We start from the raw sequence: 16,975 nt of genomic DNA, 5'->3' as shown, positions 1-16,975 counted from the left end.
CCTACTGTGAGTGAGGCGGTGGTATGTGGAGTTTGCTGGAGGGGAAAACAAAAGTAGTAGTATTCTGCAAAGCAGCAGGTAGAACGTCCGGTAAACAGGTCAGGGTTCCATAGCAGCAGGTAGAACGTCCGGTAAACAGGTCAGGGTTCCATAGCAGCAGGTAGAACGTCCGGTAAACAGGTCAGGGTTCCATAGCAGCAGGTAGAATGTCCGGTAAACAGGTCAGGGTTCCATAGCAGCAGGTAGAACGTCCGGTAAACAGGTCAGGGTTCCATAGCAGCAGGCAGAACAGTTAACTGGAGCAGCAGCACGACCGAGGAGGACTGTGGGCAGCCAGGAGTCATCAGGCCAGGTAGTCCTGAGGCATGGTCCTAGGGCTCAGGTCCTCTTAGAGGGAGCATATTTAAATTCACATAGGACACCAGATAAGACAGGAGAATTACACCAGATATAACAGACTGACCCCCCCTCCCCCCCCAGACTGATCCCCGCCCGGCACATAGACTACTGCAGCATAGATATTGGAGGCTGAGAATTTTGGGGTTTGCTCTTGCTGTGTTTTATGAGATTTGTGTGTGTGGACATTGAGCTGTGCATGTAGCCTGTATGTATCTCCTGTGAGTGTGTGACTGTTCCTGTATTTATCCTGTGTGTTCCTCTCAGGGTAACATGGATCAGGACCGTCTGAAGAAGCAGCAGCAACAGGACTTGGCAGCAGCTGCTCTCTATCAGCAGCTCCAGCAGCAGCAGCAGCTATTCCAGCTCATCAACAGGTATGTCATATGGGAAAATGACACATTAAGTTTTGTGGAAAAGGGAATTGGAACTAAGCAAAGTGGAGCCACTTATCAAGTAAAGGTGTAACAAAATGAAAAGGCTATATCAAAAGAATAATCTTGCAGCTGATATCGGGTTGGAACTAAATAGATTTTCCAATCGTTTCATTCTGAATTAGGCCCACAGATTATACCTACGGAGGAGCGGCTTCTACGAAATAACTTTGAATGTTTGAACTTCAGAGAGTTGGCTTAATGTTGGACCAGCTAGCTAGCTAACAAGCTTGTGTGTGCAGAGCAGCACCAGAATTTAAATAACATGTATTTTTGTAGTTAATAAATCCAATGTAAAACATAACTGGCATTGAAAAGTTTAATCCATTCTTCTCTAATAAAACATTTTTTTCCCTTATTTCGGAGTCACACTTGTAACGTCAGTAGGTTACTAGACTATGCTTTGAAAGGAGAGGGACAAGTTGCCTACACACACACACACACTAGCAACGCTTTTTGTGGGACTGAAGAAAATATGCCCAGAACCTAAAATACATTATTAATCTGTTCCCATTCTTTTAAAATAATGGTTCTGTTCTGGAACAGTACAGATCACTTTCGTTCCCTGTTCTGATTCTGTTCCTCAAAAAATGTAATCCTTTCCCGGTTCCCGGTTCCAACCCGTTTGGCAAGCATTTCCCTTGCAGTTTCCATGTTTTACAAGTCTCTCGCTTTTTTGTCCTAGGTGTGGAGAACAGGGTATGATGCCTTCAGTGAACAGGTCGATGTCAGTGCCAGATACAGGGTCCATGTGGGACATGCATACCTCAGCTTCACAGCAATCAGGTACACAGACGCTGTGTGCGTACGTATACATTCATCAATCAATGTCAGTGCTTGTGAATTTTTTGCTCACTGCCACAGTATAGAGTGGAATGACTTTCCAACACTCTCTTACCCCCCTCCCCTCTCTCTCTTCTGTCAATGCAGGCGGTGAAGCCAGTTTATGGGACTTAACAATGAATTCTTCAACTCAGGGTCCAACACTCGAACAGCTTCAGAAGGTGAGTGCTGGCGCCCTCTGGCTGTGGGAACCTAGTAACACACCGTGTTATTTATGTGACTGACCGCCTGGATTCGGTTTTATGTAGCATATTGGATAAAAGAGAGAGCTAGAAAATGGTACATCATCCACTGCAGTTGGGGAACAATGGGAATGTAATTCTGCTTTGAAAGTTGATAAACTTGTAACCCCACTTTTGAGAGAATGGCCCTTGAATATTTTGGTACACCTACTGAAGAGCTCTTTGTCTTCACTCATTCAGCATCGTTTACACCCTCTAAAGCCTTAGCCCCACCCATCTCTTTAAGGATTCCCATGTGAGGTCATGTGCTAAACAGAGGGAGTAGTGTAGTTAACAGCCAAAGATATCAAGACTAAAACTGGTTTAATTTTTTTTTTAAGTAGCCAGGTGAAAATGTACTATCTAATCCTTGACCTATATCCTAATCTGACTTTGGTGCAGGTCATGTTGTTCACATGACCGTTTCTGGTAAACACACACTATATCAAATCAAGTCTAAGTTCATTTGTCACATGTACAGGATACAGAAGGTGTAAACAGTACAGTGAAATGGTTACTTACATAGTCGCAATATCAAAAACAGTGTCCAGATAAAAATGATTTGTATAAATATTAAATATTTTTATAATTATTACATGACGCCATCCGACACTCAATTGTCTAAATTGATGGGTCATGTGAAAGAAATGCTATAACCACCCCAAAACAACATCTAGATAAGTGGATGGGTCACTTGTCATGTTCATAAAATACAATAGATGGCTGTAATCACACCTGGCTAACTTGATGAGTAATGTAATCATCTGTCGAAGTGGAGTCTTTGTTTAGACACGTAGCTAGCTAAACAATGACCCGGCATAATCCCAACTCATACTACTACCAATACAAACATTGTCAGAATGAATCTGCAGGTAACTAAAGCTAACCAACTAGGTTCAACGTTAGCAAGCTAAAATTAGGCTATAAGGCTATAACTAGCGATACAAATGGATTTCTGATTCAAATAATATTATTACACAGATCATACATGTAACGTTAGCTAGCGAGCCAGCCAGCTAACGTTCACTAGCTAGCTAACAGTACGCTTTTAACTTGCAGCTAGACTCTTACCCGTGGACATGGATGAACTCTTCACAGTAGACTGGAACCATTTAACTCAGTTTTGTTTGGCCAGCGTTGTGTCAAGTCACTCCGGTTCACACTGACTGTGGCGTATGCAGAAAGTAGCCCATCACTTTTTTTCTTACTGATCTGTATATAGCACCTGCTAAGTTCAGGGGCATTAACGTTGTTGAGAAAAGTAGCATAACTTTTGTAGTTCTTGATGGCTAACGTTATATCTTTCAAAAACGCTGCAGTAGAAAGGACTATCAACATATACTGAGCAGCTCACGTTATAGACAGAAGCATGCTACATGGAAGACCAATCGAAACTCATCTCCCGGGAATGTCCAGCCCATCCATTATCTCAGCCAATCATGGCTAGCGGGAAGATTCCCGTCTTTCCTCAGCTAAACCAACTAAGCTTGTAATGAAACAATTGTATTTACAGATGGAATTCATTTTTGTTATGAGGACACATGAATGTTCACTTGTTCCAGAAGGCATTTCTGCCCAAAAAAAACCACATTTTTCTCAAAAGAATAAAGATGTTCAAATGCCTCTCCTGTGAAGTAGTGATAATGCGACATACACCTAGCTTCCTGAAATGAGTCACATACAGTACTAGTCAAAAATTTGGTCACACCTACTCATCCAAGTGTTTTTCTTTCTTTTGACGATTTACTACATTGTAGAATAATAGTGACGACATCAAAACTATCAAATAACATATGGAATCATGTAACCCAAAAAGTGTTCAACAAATCAAAATAGGTTTTATATTTGAGATTCTTCAAAGTAGCCACTCTTTGCCTTGATGACCGCTTTGCACACTCTTGGCATTCTCTCAACCAGCTTCATGTCACCTTTACCTGTCATCAACGCAATGGGTGGCTACTTTGAAGAATCTCAAATATAAAATATATTTTGAGTTGTTTAACACTTTGGTTTCTACAATGTAGAAAATAGTTAAAGAAAGAAAAACCCTTGAATGAGTTGGTGTGTCCAAACCTTTGACTGGTACTGTATATCAAAATGAGGATATCTTGGAACCAAGAGTCTTTCAGTCTCTGAATTCAGCTGGCATGTCTACACTGGATTCTGAAACTATAAAAGACCCCATCCCTTTTTCCACATTTAGCTATGTTACAGCCTTTAATTCTGAAATGGATTAAATAAAACAAATTCCTCAACAATTTACACACAACAACCCATCATGACAAAGTGAAAACAGGTTTTTAGAAATTTTTGCAAATCTATTTACAAATAAATAACAGAAATACCTTAGGTTTGAAAAACCTTTGCGATGAGACTCAAAATTGAGCTTATGTATGTTATGTTGATCATCCTTGAGATGTTTCTACAACTTGATTGGAGTCCACCTGTGGTAAATTCAGTTGATTGGACATGATTTGGAAAGGCACACATTTGTCTATATAAGGTCCCACAGTTGACAGTGCATGTCAGAGCTAAAACCAAACTATGAGGTCAAAGGAATTGTCCGGAGAGCTCCGATACAGGATTGTGTCATGGCACAGATCTGCAGTAGGGTACCAAAAAAGGACTGCAGCTTTGAAGGTCCCCAAGAACAGTGGCCTCCATCATTCTTAAATGGAAGAAGTTTGGAACCACCAAGACTCTTCCTAGAGCTGGCCCACCGGCCAAACTGAGCAATCGGAGAAGAAGGGCCTTGAACAGGGAGGTGACCAAGAACCCGAGGGTCACTCTGACAGAGATCCTCTGTGGAGATGGGAGAACCTTCCAGAAGGACAACCATTTCTGCAGCACTCATCAGGCCTTTATGGTAGAGTGGCCAGACGGAATCCACTCCTCAGCAAAAAGCACATGACAGCCCGCTTGGAGTTTGCCAATAGGCACCTAAAGGACAATCAGACCATGAAAAACAAGATTCTCTGGTCTGATGAAACCAAGATTGAACTCTTTAGCCTGAATGCCAAGTGTCACGTATGGAGGAAACCTGGCACCATCCTTACGATGAAGCATGGTGGTGGCAGTATCATGCTGTGGGGATGTTTTTCAGCGGCAGGGACTGGGAGACTAGTCAGGATTAAGGGAAGGATGAACGGAGCAAAGTACAGAGATCCTTGATGAAAACCTGCTCCAGAGCCCTCAGGACCTCCAACTGGGACGAAGGTTCACCTTCCAACAGGACAACAACTCTAAGCACAAAGGCAAGACACACAGGAGTGGCATCGGGACAAGTCTCTGAATGTCATTTAGTGGCCCAGCCAGAGCCTGGACATGAACCTGATCTAACATCTCTGGAGAGACCTGAAAATAGCTGTGCAGAAACCCTCTTCATCTGACCTGACAGATCTTGAGAGGATCTGCAGAGAAAAATGGGAGAATTACCCCAAATACAGGCAGGCCAGGGTTGCAATGTCGTACCCAATAAGACTCAAGGCTGTAATCACTGCCAAAGGTGCTTCAATGAAGTACTGAGTAAATGGTCTGAATACTTATGTAAATGTTATTTATGTTTTAGTTTATTTATAAATAAAACCTGTTTTTACTTTGTCATTATGGGGTATCGTGTGTGTGGATTGATGAGGGGGGGGGAAACGATTTAATAAATTTTAGAAGAAGGCTGTAACGTATCAAAATGTGGAAAAGTCAAGGGGTCTGAATACTTTCCGATTGCACTGTATATTCTGGCCCTTTTTATTTAAAAAAATTCGATTAGGGGTATTTTTCCCATGGAAAAACCTAACAAGCAAAAATATGTTGAAATAACTCCGTCTGTATTGACCTAGTGGTCTTCCACATTGACCTCTGACCCCTATGGCAGCTCCAGCAGGAGAGGAGGGAGGCTGAACTCAGGACGAAGCGTGAAGAGGAGGAGCAGCGCAAGAGAAGAGAGGAGAAAAGGAGGCAGCAGGAGGAGCAGAAGAGGAGGGAGGAGGAGGAGATCTTCAGACGCAAACAGGTGAGTACCATGTTAGAGCTGATGAAATCGGAAGATTTTACCTGAACTGTTTCAGAGGGTGTTGAGTACTTTGACATGTTTTTTTAATTTTAATTGTATTTTTCTTGATAGTGTGTGTGTGTGGGGGGGGGGGGGTATAATGCATGTCTATGTATCTTTGGATTTCCATCCTATCTTGTACATAAAGTACCCTCACGCTGTGTGTGTGTGTGTTTCTCCCCTCCCCTCCAGTGTCGCCAGCAGCAGGAGCTGATCATGAAGTTGCTCCAGCAGGCCCCTCAGCAGGGCTCAGGCTCCGGGGTGGGGTCTGGCTGGGGCACTGGGGGCCTCAACAAGCCAGGGGCCAAGGGCCTCAGTCTGCTGGACATGCAGGAAGCCGAGAGGCTTCTCAAACAGCAGCAGAGAGCCCAGCAGCAACAGAGGGAACGCGTGAGTAGTTACTAAAACACACACACACAGATAAGACCACAAAGTAGTATAATAGCATATGCGCACACGTGTACAGTGTTCTTCAGAATTTCTGGGATTCACTCGGCTTGAGAAAGACCACTCGAATAGGAAGCCACAGACTGTGCAAGCACAAACATGTCATCCAAAGAATGGGAAGAATGAGACCGAGTGCTGACACTCCCACATACAGCACTCACAATGAGGGCCTGTGGAAATGCTTGTAGGCACGATACAATGCATTAGTATGACATTGGATGCTTTCTGTTGGTTCCTTGTCCACTCTGGTCTAATATTGTTGTTCCATCTCCTCAGCATCAAGGCATGTCCATGGGTCAGTGGGGGGACGGAGGTGCTGTCCCAGGGGGCCTGTGGGGAGGCGGAGGGGGGATGGAGGGTAAGGCTGGAGGCGGAGGGGCCATGGGTCTGTGGGAGGAGGCGGTGAAGAACCAGTCCAGAGGTGGCAGCATGCAGGGTCTGAAGAACAGCCGCAGCAGCCCCTCACTCAGGTAGATGAGAACAACACCGCTCAGTAGAGCTCTCGCTATACATGCACCCGAAAGCCTTGATCTCACTCTTCGTCTCTCCCTCTTTCTCTCTCCCTGTCTGTCCTACTTGCTCCCTTGTCGTCCGCCCCCTCCCCCCTCTCCAACTCGATCTATATTCAAACGCTCACTGAGTTTTTGTGTGCACTTTAATGTCTCTCTTTGGGTGCCGTGTGTATTTAAATACCCCCTCTCTCTGTCCTTGTGAGCAGTAAATGGTTTATGTGACTGTCGGTATGTTTGCGTGTGTATTTAACCCACACCCCCCACCCCCACCCTCTCCCTCCCTGTAGTGAGCAGTATATGTTAAGTCGTAGGAAGCAGCGTACGGATGAGGAGGACAAGCTGCTGAAGCTGCTGCAGGGCATCAAGACGCCTCAGGACGGGTTCACCACCTGGTGTGAACAGATGCTGCATGCCCTCAACACCCAAGCCAACAACACCTCCTCCCCACTGGACGGTAAGAACCTTGACCTCTTTCTGTTACTCCCCCCACCACCACCTAACCCTCAACACCACCTACACTGGACGTTAAGAGACAGTTACCTCCCTCTGTCACTCCCTTCACCTCCTAACACCCAAGCCTACAACTCCTCCTCCCAACGGGGCGGTAAAACACACCTTCTGTAACTCCTTAGCTCTTCCTATGATGTCACAACTCCTCCTCCCAACGGGGCGGTAAAACACACCTTCTGTAACTCCTTAGCTCTTCCTATGATGTCACAACTCCTCCTCCCAACGGGGCGGTAAAACACACCTTCTGTAACTCCTTAGCTCTTCCTATGATGTCACAACTCCTCCTCCCAACGGGACGGTAAAACACACCTTCTGTAACTCCTTAGCTCTTCCTATGATGTCACAACTCCTCCTTCCAACGGGACGGTAAAACACACCTTCTGTAACTCCTTAGCTCTTCCTATGATGTCACAACTCCTCCTCTCCTCTGGACTTGGAACTCTTCCACCGTTCCCCTCCTTTTCCCCTGAGACCGTCACCTCCTAACCCGAACGGTCGTCCTCTTCGCTGGATGGAAACACTCGCAACCCTGCTGTCTATGCTTTCACCTCTCCCTCACTCTCTAAATCCCCGAACTCTTATCTACATGACTTTAGCCTATTGTCCATAATACATTTTGGGAACACTTTACTTGACACCCAGTGTCATAACACATTATGATTGTCATAACCTGTTATAACACTGCCATGGCACATATATTTAAACCTGTAGTTATTTTATGGCTGGTTATGACACCTACATAAATGTCATTACCTACCACGCTGGTTATTTTATGGCTGGTTATGACACCTACATAAATGTCATTACCTACCACGCTGGTTATTTTATGGCTGGTTATGACACCTACATAAATGTCATTACCTACCACGCTAGTTATTTTATGGCTGGTTATGACACCTACATAAATGTCATTACCTACCACGCTGGTTATTTTATGGCTGGTTATGACACCTACATAAATGTCATTACCTACCACGCTGGTTATTTTATGGCTGGTTATGACACCTACATAAATGTCATTACCTACCACGCTGGTTATTTTATGGCTGGTTATGACACCTACATAAATGTCATTACCTACCACGCTGGTTATTTTATGGCTGGTTATGACACCTACATAAATGTCATTACCTACCACGCTGGTTATTTTATGGCTGGTTATGACACCTACATAAATGTCATTACCTACCACGCTGGTTATTTTATGGCTGGTTATGACATAGACTTAAGTGTCAATAACAACCAAACCTACCACACAAGGCAAAACATTCCATCACACCATAGCCTACATGTCAACAGTATGATTGTTTATATATAAAAATTAAAAAAAATAGAAATTATCATTGTAATTGCGCACACGTTGATGTCAGACATGCACCCACCCCAGTGCTCTGTTGCTGATGACTGGGATGAATGCAGGAGTGAGTTTCAGGAGCAGGACAAGACTCTGTTTGACTGATGACTGATATAAGGGCCTGTCCGCGATAGGCCTATCTGGGTTACATGGTTGTGATGGTCACAATGCTTCTTGACAGTGTCATAAAGTGTCTTTTTTCTTTGTCCAAGTAAACACACAGGATGGTCACAATGCTTCTTGACAGTGTCATAAAGTGTCTTTTCTTTGTCCAAGTAAACACACAGGATGGTCACAATGCTTCTTGACAGTGTCATAAAGTGTCTTTTCTTTGTCCAAGTAAACAGATACAGGATGGTCACAATGCTTCTTGACAGTGTCGTAAAGGTGTGTTTTCGACAGGTCATTTAAAATATGATGGAGAACAAAAACGTGACTAAATAATTCATTACAACAACAAAGGATTTAAGAAAGTAACTTTCAAACGAAAGGAAACGTCTTGGCAGGGGGAAAACTAATTAGAATGAATGTGGGTTTTGACACTATGAAGGTGTCATAACCAGCCATAAAATAATGCAATATGTCACAACAGGTGGAAATATATGGGTCATGAGTGTTGTGACCATATTATGACAAGTTTTGTCATATTGTGTCATGGTTATGACCGTGAAGTGTTACCTACTTATCTCTCTCTCTCATATCTGTTCTAATCTGTGTCAATTGTGTGTGTGTGTGTGTCTCTATAGTGTCCACCATCGTGGCATACCTGAAGGAGGTAGAGTCTCCCTACGAGGTGTTGGACTTTATCTGCTCCTACCTGGGAGACACCATGGAAGCCAAAGAGTTCGCCAAGCAGTTCCTGGAGCGCCGTGCCAAACAGAAACAGAACCAGAAGAGGCAGCAGGAGCAGGTGTGTGGTTGTATGTCTGTCTGCCTCCGATGAAGTGTTATGATGATGGAAGTGTGTCCGTGGTTCAAGTATATTAATTAGTGTGTGTGATGACTAGAGGTCGACTGATTATGATTTTTCAACACCAATACCGATTTATTGGAGGACCAAAGAAAGCCGATATCGATTAATCGGACGAATTGTCTTTAAAAAAAATGTTTTTTAATTGTTTTATTATTATTTATATGTATTGTAATAATGACAATTACAACAATACTGAATGAATAATGAACACTTATTTTAACTTAATATAATACATAAATGAAATAAAATAAATGTAGTCTCGAATAAATAATAATATGATTTGTGACGCGTCAAATATTTCTCTCTATACCATTTGTATTTCATATACCTTTTGACTATTGGATGTTCTTATAGGGACTTTAGTATTGCCAGTCTAATCTTGGGAGTTGATAGGCTTGAAGTCATAAACAGCGCTGTGCTTCAAGCATTGCTAAGAGCTGCTGGCAAACGCAGTAAAGTGCTTTTTGAATTAATGCTTATGAGCCTGCTGCTGCCTACCACCGCTCAGTCAGATATCAAATCATAGGCTTAATTATAATAAACACACAGAAATATGAGCCTTTGGTTCTTAATATGGCCAAACCCGGAAACTTTGAAAACAAAATGTTTATTCTTTCAGTGAAATACGGAACCGTTCCGTATTTTATCGAACAGGTGGCAACCCTAAGTCCAAATATTGCTGTTACATTGCACAACCTTCAATGTTATGTCAAATTCTGGCAAATTAATTACGGTCTTTGTTAAGGAAGAAATGGTCTTCACACAGTTCGCAACGAGCCAGGCGGCCCAAACTGCTGCATATACCCTGACTCATGCAAGAGAAGTGACACAATTTCCCTAATATTAAGTTAATATTACCTGCTAATATGCCTTTCTTTTAACTAAATATGCAGGTATAAAAAAATATACTTCTGTCTATTGATTTTAAGAAAGACATTGATGTTTATGGTTAGGTACATTTATGCAACGATTGTGCTTTTGTTAAATTATCACCCGTTTGGTGTAGTTGAAGTAGGCTGTGATTCGATGATAAATTAACAGGTACCTCTTTGATTATATGCAACGCAGGACAAGCTAGTTAACTACACATGGTTGATGATATTACTAGGTTAACTAGTGATTATGTGAAGATTGATTGCTTTTTATGAGAAGTTTAATGCTAGCTAGCAACTTACCTAGGTGCCTTGCAGCCACAAGGTCCTTTTGATGCTGCACTCGCTTAACAGGTGGTCAGCCTGCCACGCAGTCTCCTCGTGGATTGCAATGTCCATAACCGTCCATAATCGCCGTCCAAAAAGGCTGACTACCGATTGTTATGAAAACTTGAAATCTTCCATGCCGATTAATCGGTCGACCTCTAGTGATGACGTCTGTATGTGCCCTGTCTCAGTGCATAGCATATTGTATTCGTTTTGATCTCCTACCGTCCTGTCTCCACTTAGCTATCAAAGGAAGTAGCAGGGCTGACCATGAACAACTTCCCTCTGCAGGTAAGACCTTCTCTCTGCTACGACTGGGCACAGTGGATACAAATCTAAAACATGTCCTTGATTCCTCACGTCCTCTCACCTCTTTCTCAGAGAAGAGGTGGGAACAAGGAGATGGGATGTAAGGAATGACTCCCAGTGTGTCTTTCCTCTCTGTACCTCATTGGATTCCTCTTCTCCAGGACTCTATGCGGGGCGTGAACCCCAGCGCACTGCAGTCTATGTTCCAGGCGGCCCACATGGCTAAGGGAGGGATGTACGATGCCCAGGGGGGCATGAAGAAGAAGAAACAGCCCGTGATGCTGCAGTCTGACCCCAGCATCCTAGGTAAGACATGTCCTCCTCAACTCATTCACACTTACGACTTATTGCACACTTGTTACAAACTTATCACTTCACAATGTATCACCGCAGTATGATCTGCCACCACCCAGCTCTGGAGAAATCTGCAAACCTGCCTGGTGGATGTTCTCTTCGGCTGCTCATAGATCTGGGTCATAACTGATTGAGTTGCTCGATGCCTTCTCTAAATTGCTCTCCTCCCGCATCCACCTGTGCCGCCTCCTTTTCTCTTTCTCTCCCCCATTTCTTTCTTTCGTTCTCCCCCTCCTCTCCAGGCTACTCGTTCCACAACGCGGGCGAGCGTCTGAGCCTAAATGAGATGGAGATGGTGGAGGATTACTGATCCAGATCTGATCAGCAGCGGCAATAGCTACTACCTGAGGCCTTCTGTCTACTAATCAGACAAACCTGATGACGAATGTGCACTGCTAGGGGATCGGGGGGGGGGGGGGGGGGGGGGCTCGTATGGGGACAGGAAGGAGAGGATTGTTTCACTGCCCCCCCCCCCCCAACAAACAAAAAAGAGTAGGGCTCCTCTTCTTAAATCGTTCACTTGAGTGGGTGGATGAGGTGAAAGGGGGTGTGATGGGTATCCCTTGGCACTTGTAAGACTAAGCACCTTAAACTGAACTAATGCACTTTATTATTACGTTTGAATCATTTTTTTTATGAATACAGAATCGGTGTGTGTGGTGTGTGTGTGTGTGTTGAATCTACATGCAATGCCGTATGTATACACGTGAAAATCTGAACTGGAAGGGTGAGGTGAATGGTTGGTGGGATAGGCTCACTGGGAGGGGGAACTCAAAGGTAGAGGGGGCCTTTATTTTGAAACCTTTCTTTAAAGACAAACACTGTTGTTTTTTTTTGTTTTTTTAAGACAATACATTTATATAAAAAGTAAAGCTATTACAAAAAAATGGATACAAAGAAAACTTGAAGATTTGCACTTGTGTTAAAAAAGAAAGATAAAATAAAAAAACAAATGAGGTTAGGTATAGAGATGAATATTTTGTGTGTGTGTGAGGGCTGCTGTGTATCAGAAACATACTAGTCTGCACAATGTATATATTTTTTCCATTGCTTACCAAGATGTACGTCATTTGGTTCAAATTAGATACATTTTTTTCTTTTTCTTTCATGAGTAGAACGTCTGTCCTCTTGTACAGAGGGACTTTCTTTGAATACTTGTGTGTGAGACCGAGAGTGAGAGGGCAATCCCACAACACATCCTTCCTCTCACCAGCTCGTCATCCCCAGATAGACGTAGTGGAAACACATACATTTGTAGAGGAGGATTATGGCTTTATGTTGTTGACCACCACTTGTTTGTTTTTTCCTGTGTGATTTTGGAGTATGGGCTATACCCCTCCCCTGCAGTCTTCTCTCAGCCACGGTCTCTGAGCCTCTGTGAGGTTTCAAACAGACAGTGGTAAGGATCTTTAGTGTGTGTGTACGCCTGTGTCTTTACTAATCATAGGAAATAAGTGATCCCTACAGGTACTTATCTATGTGTGTGTGTGTGTGTGTGTGTATATGCATGCACATTTTTGCCTTAGAACTCTGAAAGGGTGAATGGGAGGGAATGTTCAATGACCATTGAGACATGAACTACTTTTGAGTGTACTGTGATGTTAAGTTAAAGGAGAATTGAACTATTTTTAGGGACCTAATCTTTATTTTTCATGTAAATGGCATGTTATTAGAAAGGGTCCAGACGACATAATTTTTTGCAATTTCATTTGGTTTTGAGGAACTTACCCAGAAGCGATTGACTTCCTGGGCCTCATTCTGGAGTTCCAGGACATCCCAAAACATGAAAAACGGCAGAGCGTTTCTGTTTGTAAAAATATGTTTTTGGAGCCTTTTCATGTTTTTTGGATGCCCCGGAACTCCAGGCTCGAGAAGTCAATCCCTGCCGGGGTACATTTTTCAAAACCAAGTGAAATTGCAAAAAGAAGGGTCTAAACCTTGTATAACATTCCACTTACATCCAAAATAAAGATGAGGTTCTTAATGAAATTCTCTTAAGCGCTCTGCACAGTCAATGTGCATGTCAGTCATGTATCCTAATATTTCTAGTATAGCCTGGGGATGAAGATGACTCTTCTTCTTTGTAAGGTTAGTCCGGTTTAGTTTTCCTGGGACGTGATCACGTTGCCTTGTCGGCTTTCTTTAACTTGCGCGTGAAAGGTGTTGAGTTTCAGATTCTGCTCAAAACGATTGGCATCAAACTGTCTGTGTACAGGACGGTGCACAACATGTTAGCATATTCGTGTTACTTATTGTTGTTGCTATTGATAATGATGGTGGTGACTTTTTTCTGAATATAAATGAACATTTATATATGAATATATACAAAGAAGAAAAAAAAAAGATTTGGACTAAGATTATGATAAGCACTTGGGGCTGCTTTTTTTTTTTCTTCATTTGTTTTTGTTTCATTACCGCCATGTGAAGTGCGGTTTGTTATTTCTTAAGAAAACTTTGAATGTATTCCCCTCCTCCCAAAAAAAAGACAAAATGTGATGATACCGGATAGAATTTCAACAACAACAACAAAAACTCAGATTGAAGAGGTCTTTCACCTTTTCTTTTTTACTCCGAGGAAGAACTCGGGATGGCTACAGTTGATCCCACTGCCTCTGCAATCCTGTTCTTACAAAAACAATATTACTATGAGAAATAAAATAGACAATTTTCTATTCCTTACTGGATTTTTGGTTGTTTACAAAACACAGATTTCTGTGGGTGCAGTTTTTTTGTGTAGGGGTGGGGTTTTGCGCGTGTGCTTCTGCAATATGGACGTTCATTGGCGTACATTGTTTTTGGCGGGAGGAGGAGGGACACCACAATGTGACGGACAAGATCCTTGCCCTTTGACCCTTTAGTGGGCATGGCTCTTTGGAATGGACTGATCCTCAAGGAGCGCAGGAGAAAGAATTCAACAACAAAGTTAGTTTTTGGGGGGATTTCATTATTAGTGTGTCTTCCGGTTTCATTTAGTTACTTTTTTGTTGTTGAACTGCCTATCTTAACTAGACAAGTACTAAAAGAAGTATAAAGCTTAAACAAAAAGCAGGGCACAGCAGAGGTGTTTTTTTGGTACTTCGACCACGAATAAAGGAAACAACAATATAATCGCTTTAATAGGAGAGAAAAAATGCCCTGGAGTGAAATTGTGGAGTTTTATTTTTTATCCACAAAGAGACAGATGGACAAATCTGAGGGGTGGATGAGAATAAAGGAAATTTGAAGATTTTGTAAAACTGTACATACATGATGTTGACCTCAAATCTACCATTGCATTTGATTGGACTGTGTCAGCAGCATATCTTACTTTTTATCATTATACTTTTTTAAGGGGGCTCAGGGTGTGCAGTGGGAGTGTATTAACCCTGCAATGAGGGGAAATGAAAGGGTACCAGTACTGATCCCTGGGGGACACCCCTCGACACTCACACCCTGCCCTGACACTCACTATGCACTTTCTAACTGTGAGGTTCCATTACATTTGGGACGGGAGCACAGAAATATTATAGTACAAAGGGAGGGTTGGAAAATGTAACTTTTTGAATTTTTAGTTAGTACCGCCTCACTGAAAACGAGATTCAAACCGAAACGAAAGACTTAGGAACACACCTTCCTCCTCCTGTACATAACCATATTTTTGTATTACCTTTTTTTAGAAAATCACTTGGACAAAACCACAAGGCTTGATATAAAAACAAACAGATGAAAGAAATTCAAGACAGATTGAGGAACAGAGTGAATGTTCCTCAAGGAAACATGTTTTATTTTTTTTTGAAAATACTGAGGTAAATTAACTACCTGGAAGTTCCCTTGACTTTGCCAGTGGCCCTGTCTATCATCAGGAATGGCGAAAGAAAGGACTTAACGTGGATGGAGCTGCGGACTGTAGGGACTACCAAGACTGATTGGTGATCATCGTCTGTCATCAAAATGGACTCCGCTGCAGAGCCCAGCCCCGGGTGTTTGAACAACAATCGCCAACCAATGGAGAACGCAGGGGAGACACAACACAAACGATGGATGTACGGGGAGACCTTCTGCCCAGATGCCCCCCCGCCTTCTGCCACCTAGCCACTGCCTGGAGATCAACTACAAGGTGACTGCAAGAAGAGAACCAACATATAGGTAAGGGTCTATTTATATTTATACAACGGGTGGGTCTAATACTGAATGCTGATTTGGTTAAAACCGCATTCCAGCCGGTGTCTATTCCACAAGTTACCACCGGCTAAATCTATGATGTTAAAATGCCTATTTATTCTTTTCCATCTGACTGCGCAATCCACTGTCTCATCAGCCCAGCCAGGCAATTTATAAACTTGATCTCCACTATATATATCATCTAGACATTATCTCCCATTTCTTTTAGACGAGCATTTGGTTTTCAACAGCAGAGATTTGTATAAACCTCAAATTCAATCTCCAGCTGTCCCATAGTAATGAATGTGTCAGGATGAGACGGACAGCTTTTCTCAGTCAGTCAATCATGAATCAGCTGACATGATTTGGATATATACAAAGACATGTCAAAGGAAAATAGGTAAAAGAAATTTAAATGCAGTTAGTTTTCTGGCTGCACTGTTTGATGTGCCTGAAAGATTAGCTGTAGTTGGCTAGCTAGCAAGCTAGGGATAAGAACATTGCCAGCCAGTATGTCAATTGAACATTTAGAACAAACGACTGGGTCGCGTCTCTGGCAACCTAACAGCTGGAATGAACGACCAGCCAGCTTGGGTAGCAAACTTAGATCTGTGTCGGGACTGTATCTCGTGGAAGGATGAACTAGTATGAATACATTTATCAAAATAATGTTTTTCATAAACATACAGTACCAGTCAGAAGTTGACACCTACTCCTTTTGACTATTTTCTACACAGTAGAATAGTGAAGACAACAAAACTATGAAATAACACATATGGAAACATGTAGTAACCAAAAAAGTGTTAAACAAATCCAAATCTATTTAATATTTGAGATTCTTCAAAATAGCCACCCTTTGCCTTGATCACAGCTTTGGCATTCTCTCAACCAGCTTCATGAGGTAGTCACCTGGAATGCATTTCAAATAACAGGTGTGCCTTGTTTAAAAGTACATTTGTGGAATTTCTTTCCTTAATGCGTTTGAGCCAATCAGTTGTGTTGTTATGCAGAAGATAGCCCTATTTGGTAAAAGACCAAGTCCATATTATGGCAAGAACAGCTCAAATAAGCAAAGAGAAATGACAGTCAATCATTACTTTAAGACATGAAGGTCAATCAATCCGGAAATGTAAAGAACTTTGAAAGTTTCTTTAAGTGCAGTTGCAAAAACCATCAAGCGCTATGATGAAACTGGCTCTCATGAGGACTGCCACAGGAATGGAAGACCCAGAGTT

General features: G+C 42.5%; 1 protein-coding gene and 1 long non-coding RNA gene across 5 annotated transcripts in view; both read left to right on the top strand.

Moving 5' to 3' along the window:
- gigyf1a (GRB10 interacting GYF protein 1a) overlaps positions 1-12,008 on the top strand; it is a 37,635-nt gene extending 25,627 nt beyond the window's left edge. For 2 of the 4 annotated variants that reach the window (XM_031832246.1, XM_031832245.1), the window contains exons 14-24: positions 1-6; positions 664-773; positions 1,516-1,616; positions 1,761-1,834; positions 5,766-5,903; positions 6,135-6,332; positions 6,666-6,859; positions 7,189-7,355; positions 9,512-9,675; positions 11,181-11,228; positions 11,408-11,836. The exon at positions 1-6 is cut by the window's left edge and continues 212 nt beyond it. In XM_031832246.1, the coding sequence (XP_031688106.1) occupies positions 1-6; positions 664-773; positions 1,516-1,616; positions 1,761-1,834; positions 5,766-5,903; positions 6,135-6,332; positions 6,666-6,859; positions 7,189-7,355; positions 9,512-9,675; positions 11,181-11,228; positions 11,408-11,644 (1,437 nt within the window). In that variant the 3' untranslated portion in view covers positions 11,645-11,836. The other 2 variants (XM_020490754.2, XM_031832247.1) reach the window with 2 other exon arrangements.
- A 53-nt stretch (positions 12,009-12,061) lies between these two features.
- The window catches only part of LOC109896992 (uncharacterized), a 9,468-nt gene continuing 4,554 nt past the window's right edge, over positions 12,062-16,975 (top strand). Inside the window, exon 1 of the long non-coding RNA XR_002256169.2 lies at positions 12,062-15,725. This is a non-coding gene — a long non-coding RNA (uncharacterized LOC109896992). The remainder of the gene's footprint in view (positions 15,726-16,975) is intronic.

The sequence above is a fragment of the Oncorhynchus kisutch genome, linkage group LG9 (genome assembly GCF_002021735.2).
Source record: "Oncorhynchus kisutch isolate 150728-3 linkage group LG9, Okis_V2, whole genome shotgun sequence".
NCBI classification, from domain to species: domain Eukaryota; kingdom Metazoa; phylum Chordata; class Actinopteri; order Salmoniformes; family Salmonidae; genus Oncorhynchus; species Oncorhynchus kisutch.
The sequence above is the reverse complement of the archived record's forward strand: the minus strand, read 5'-3'. Positions and strand labels throughout refer to the sequence as shown.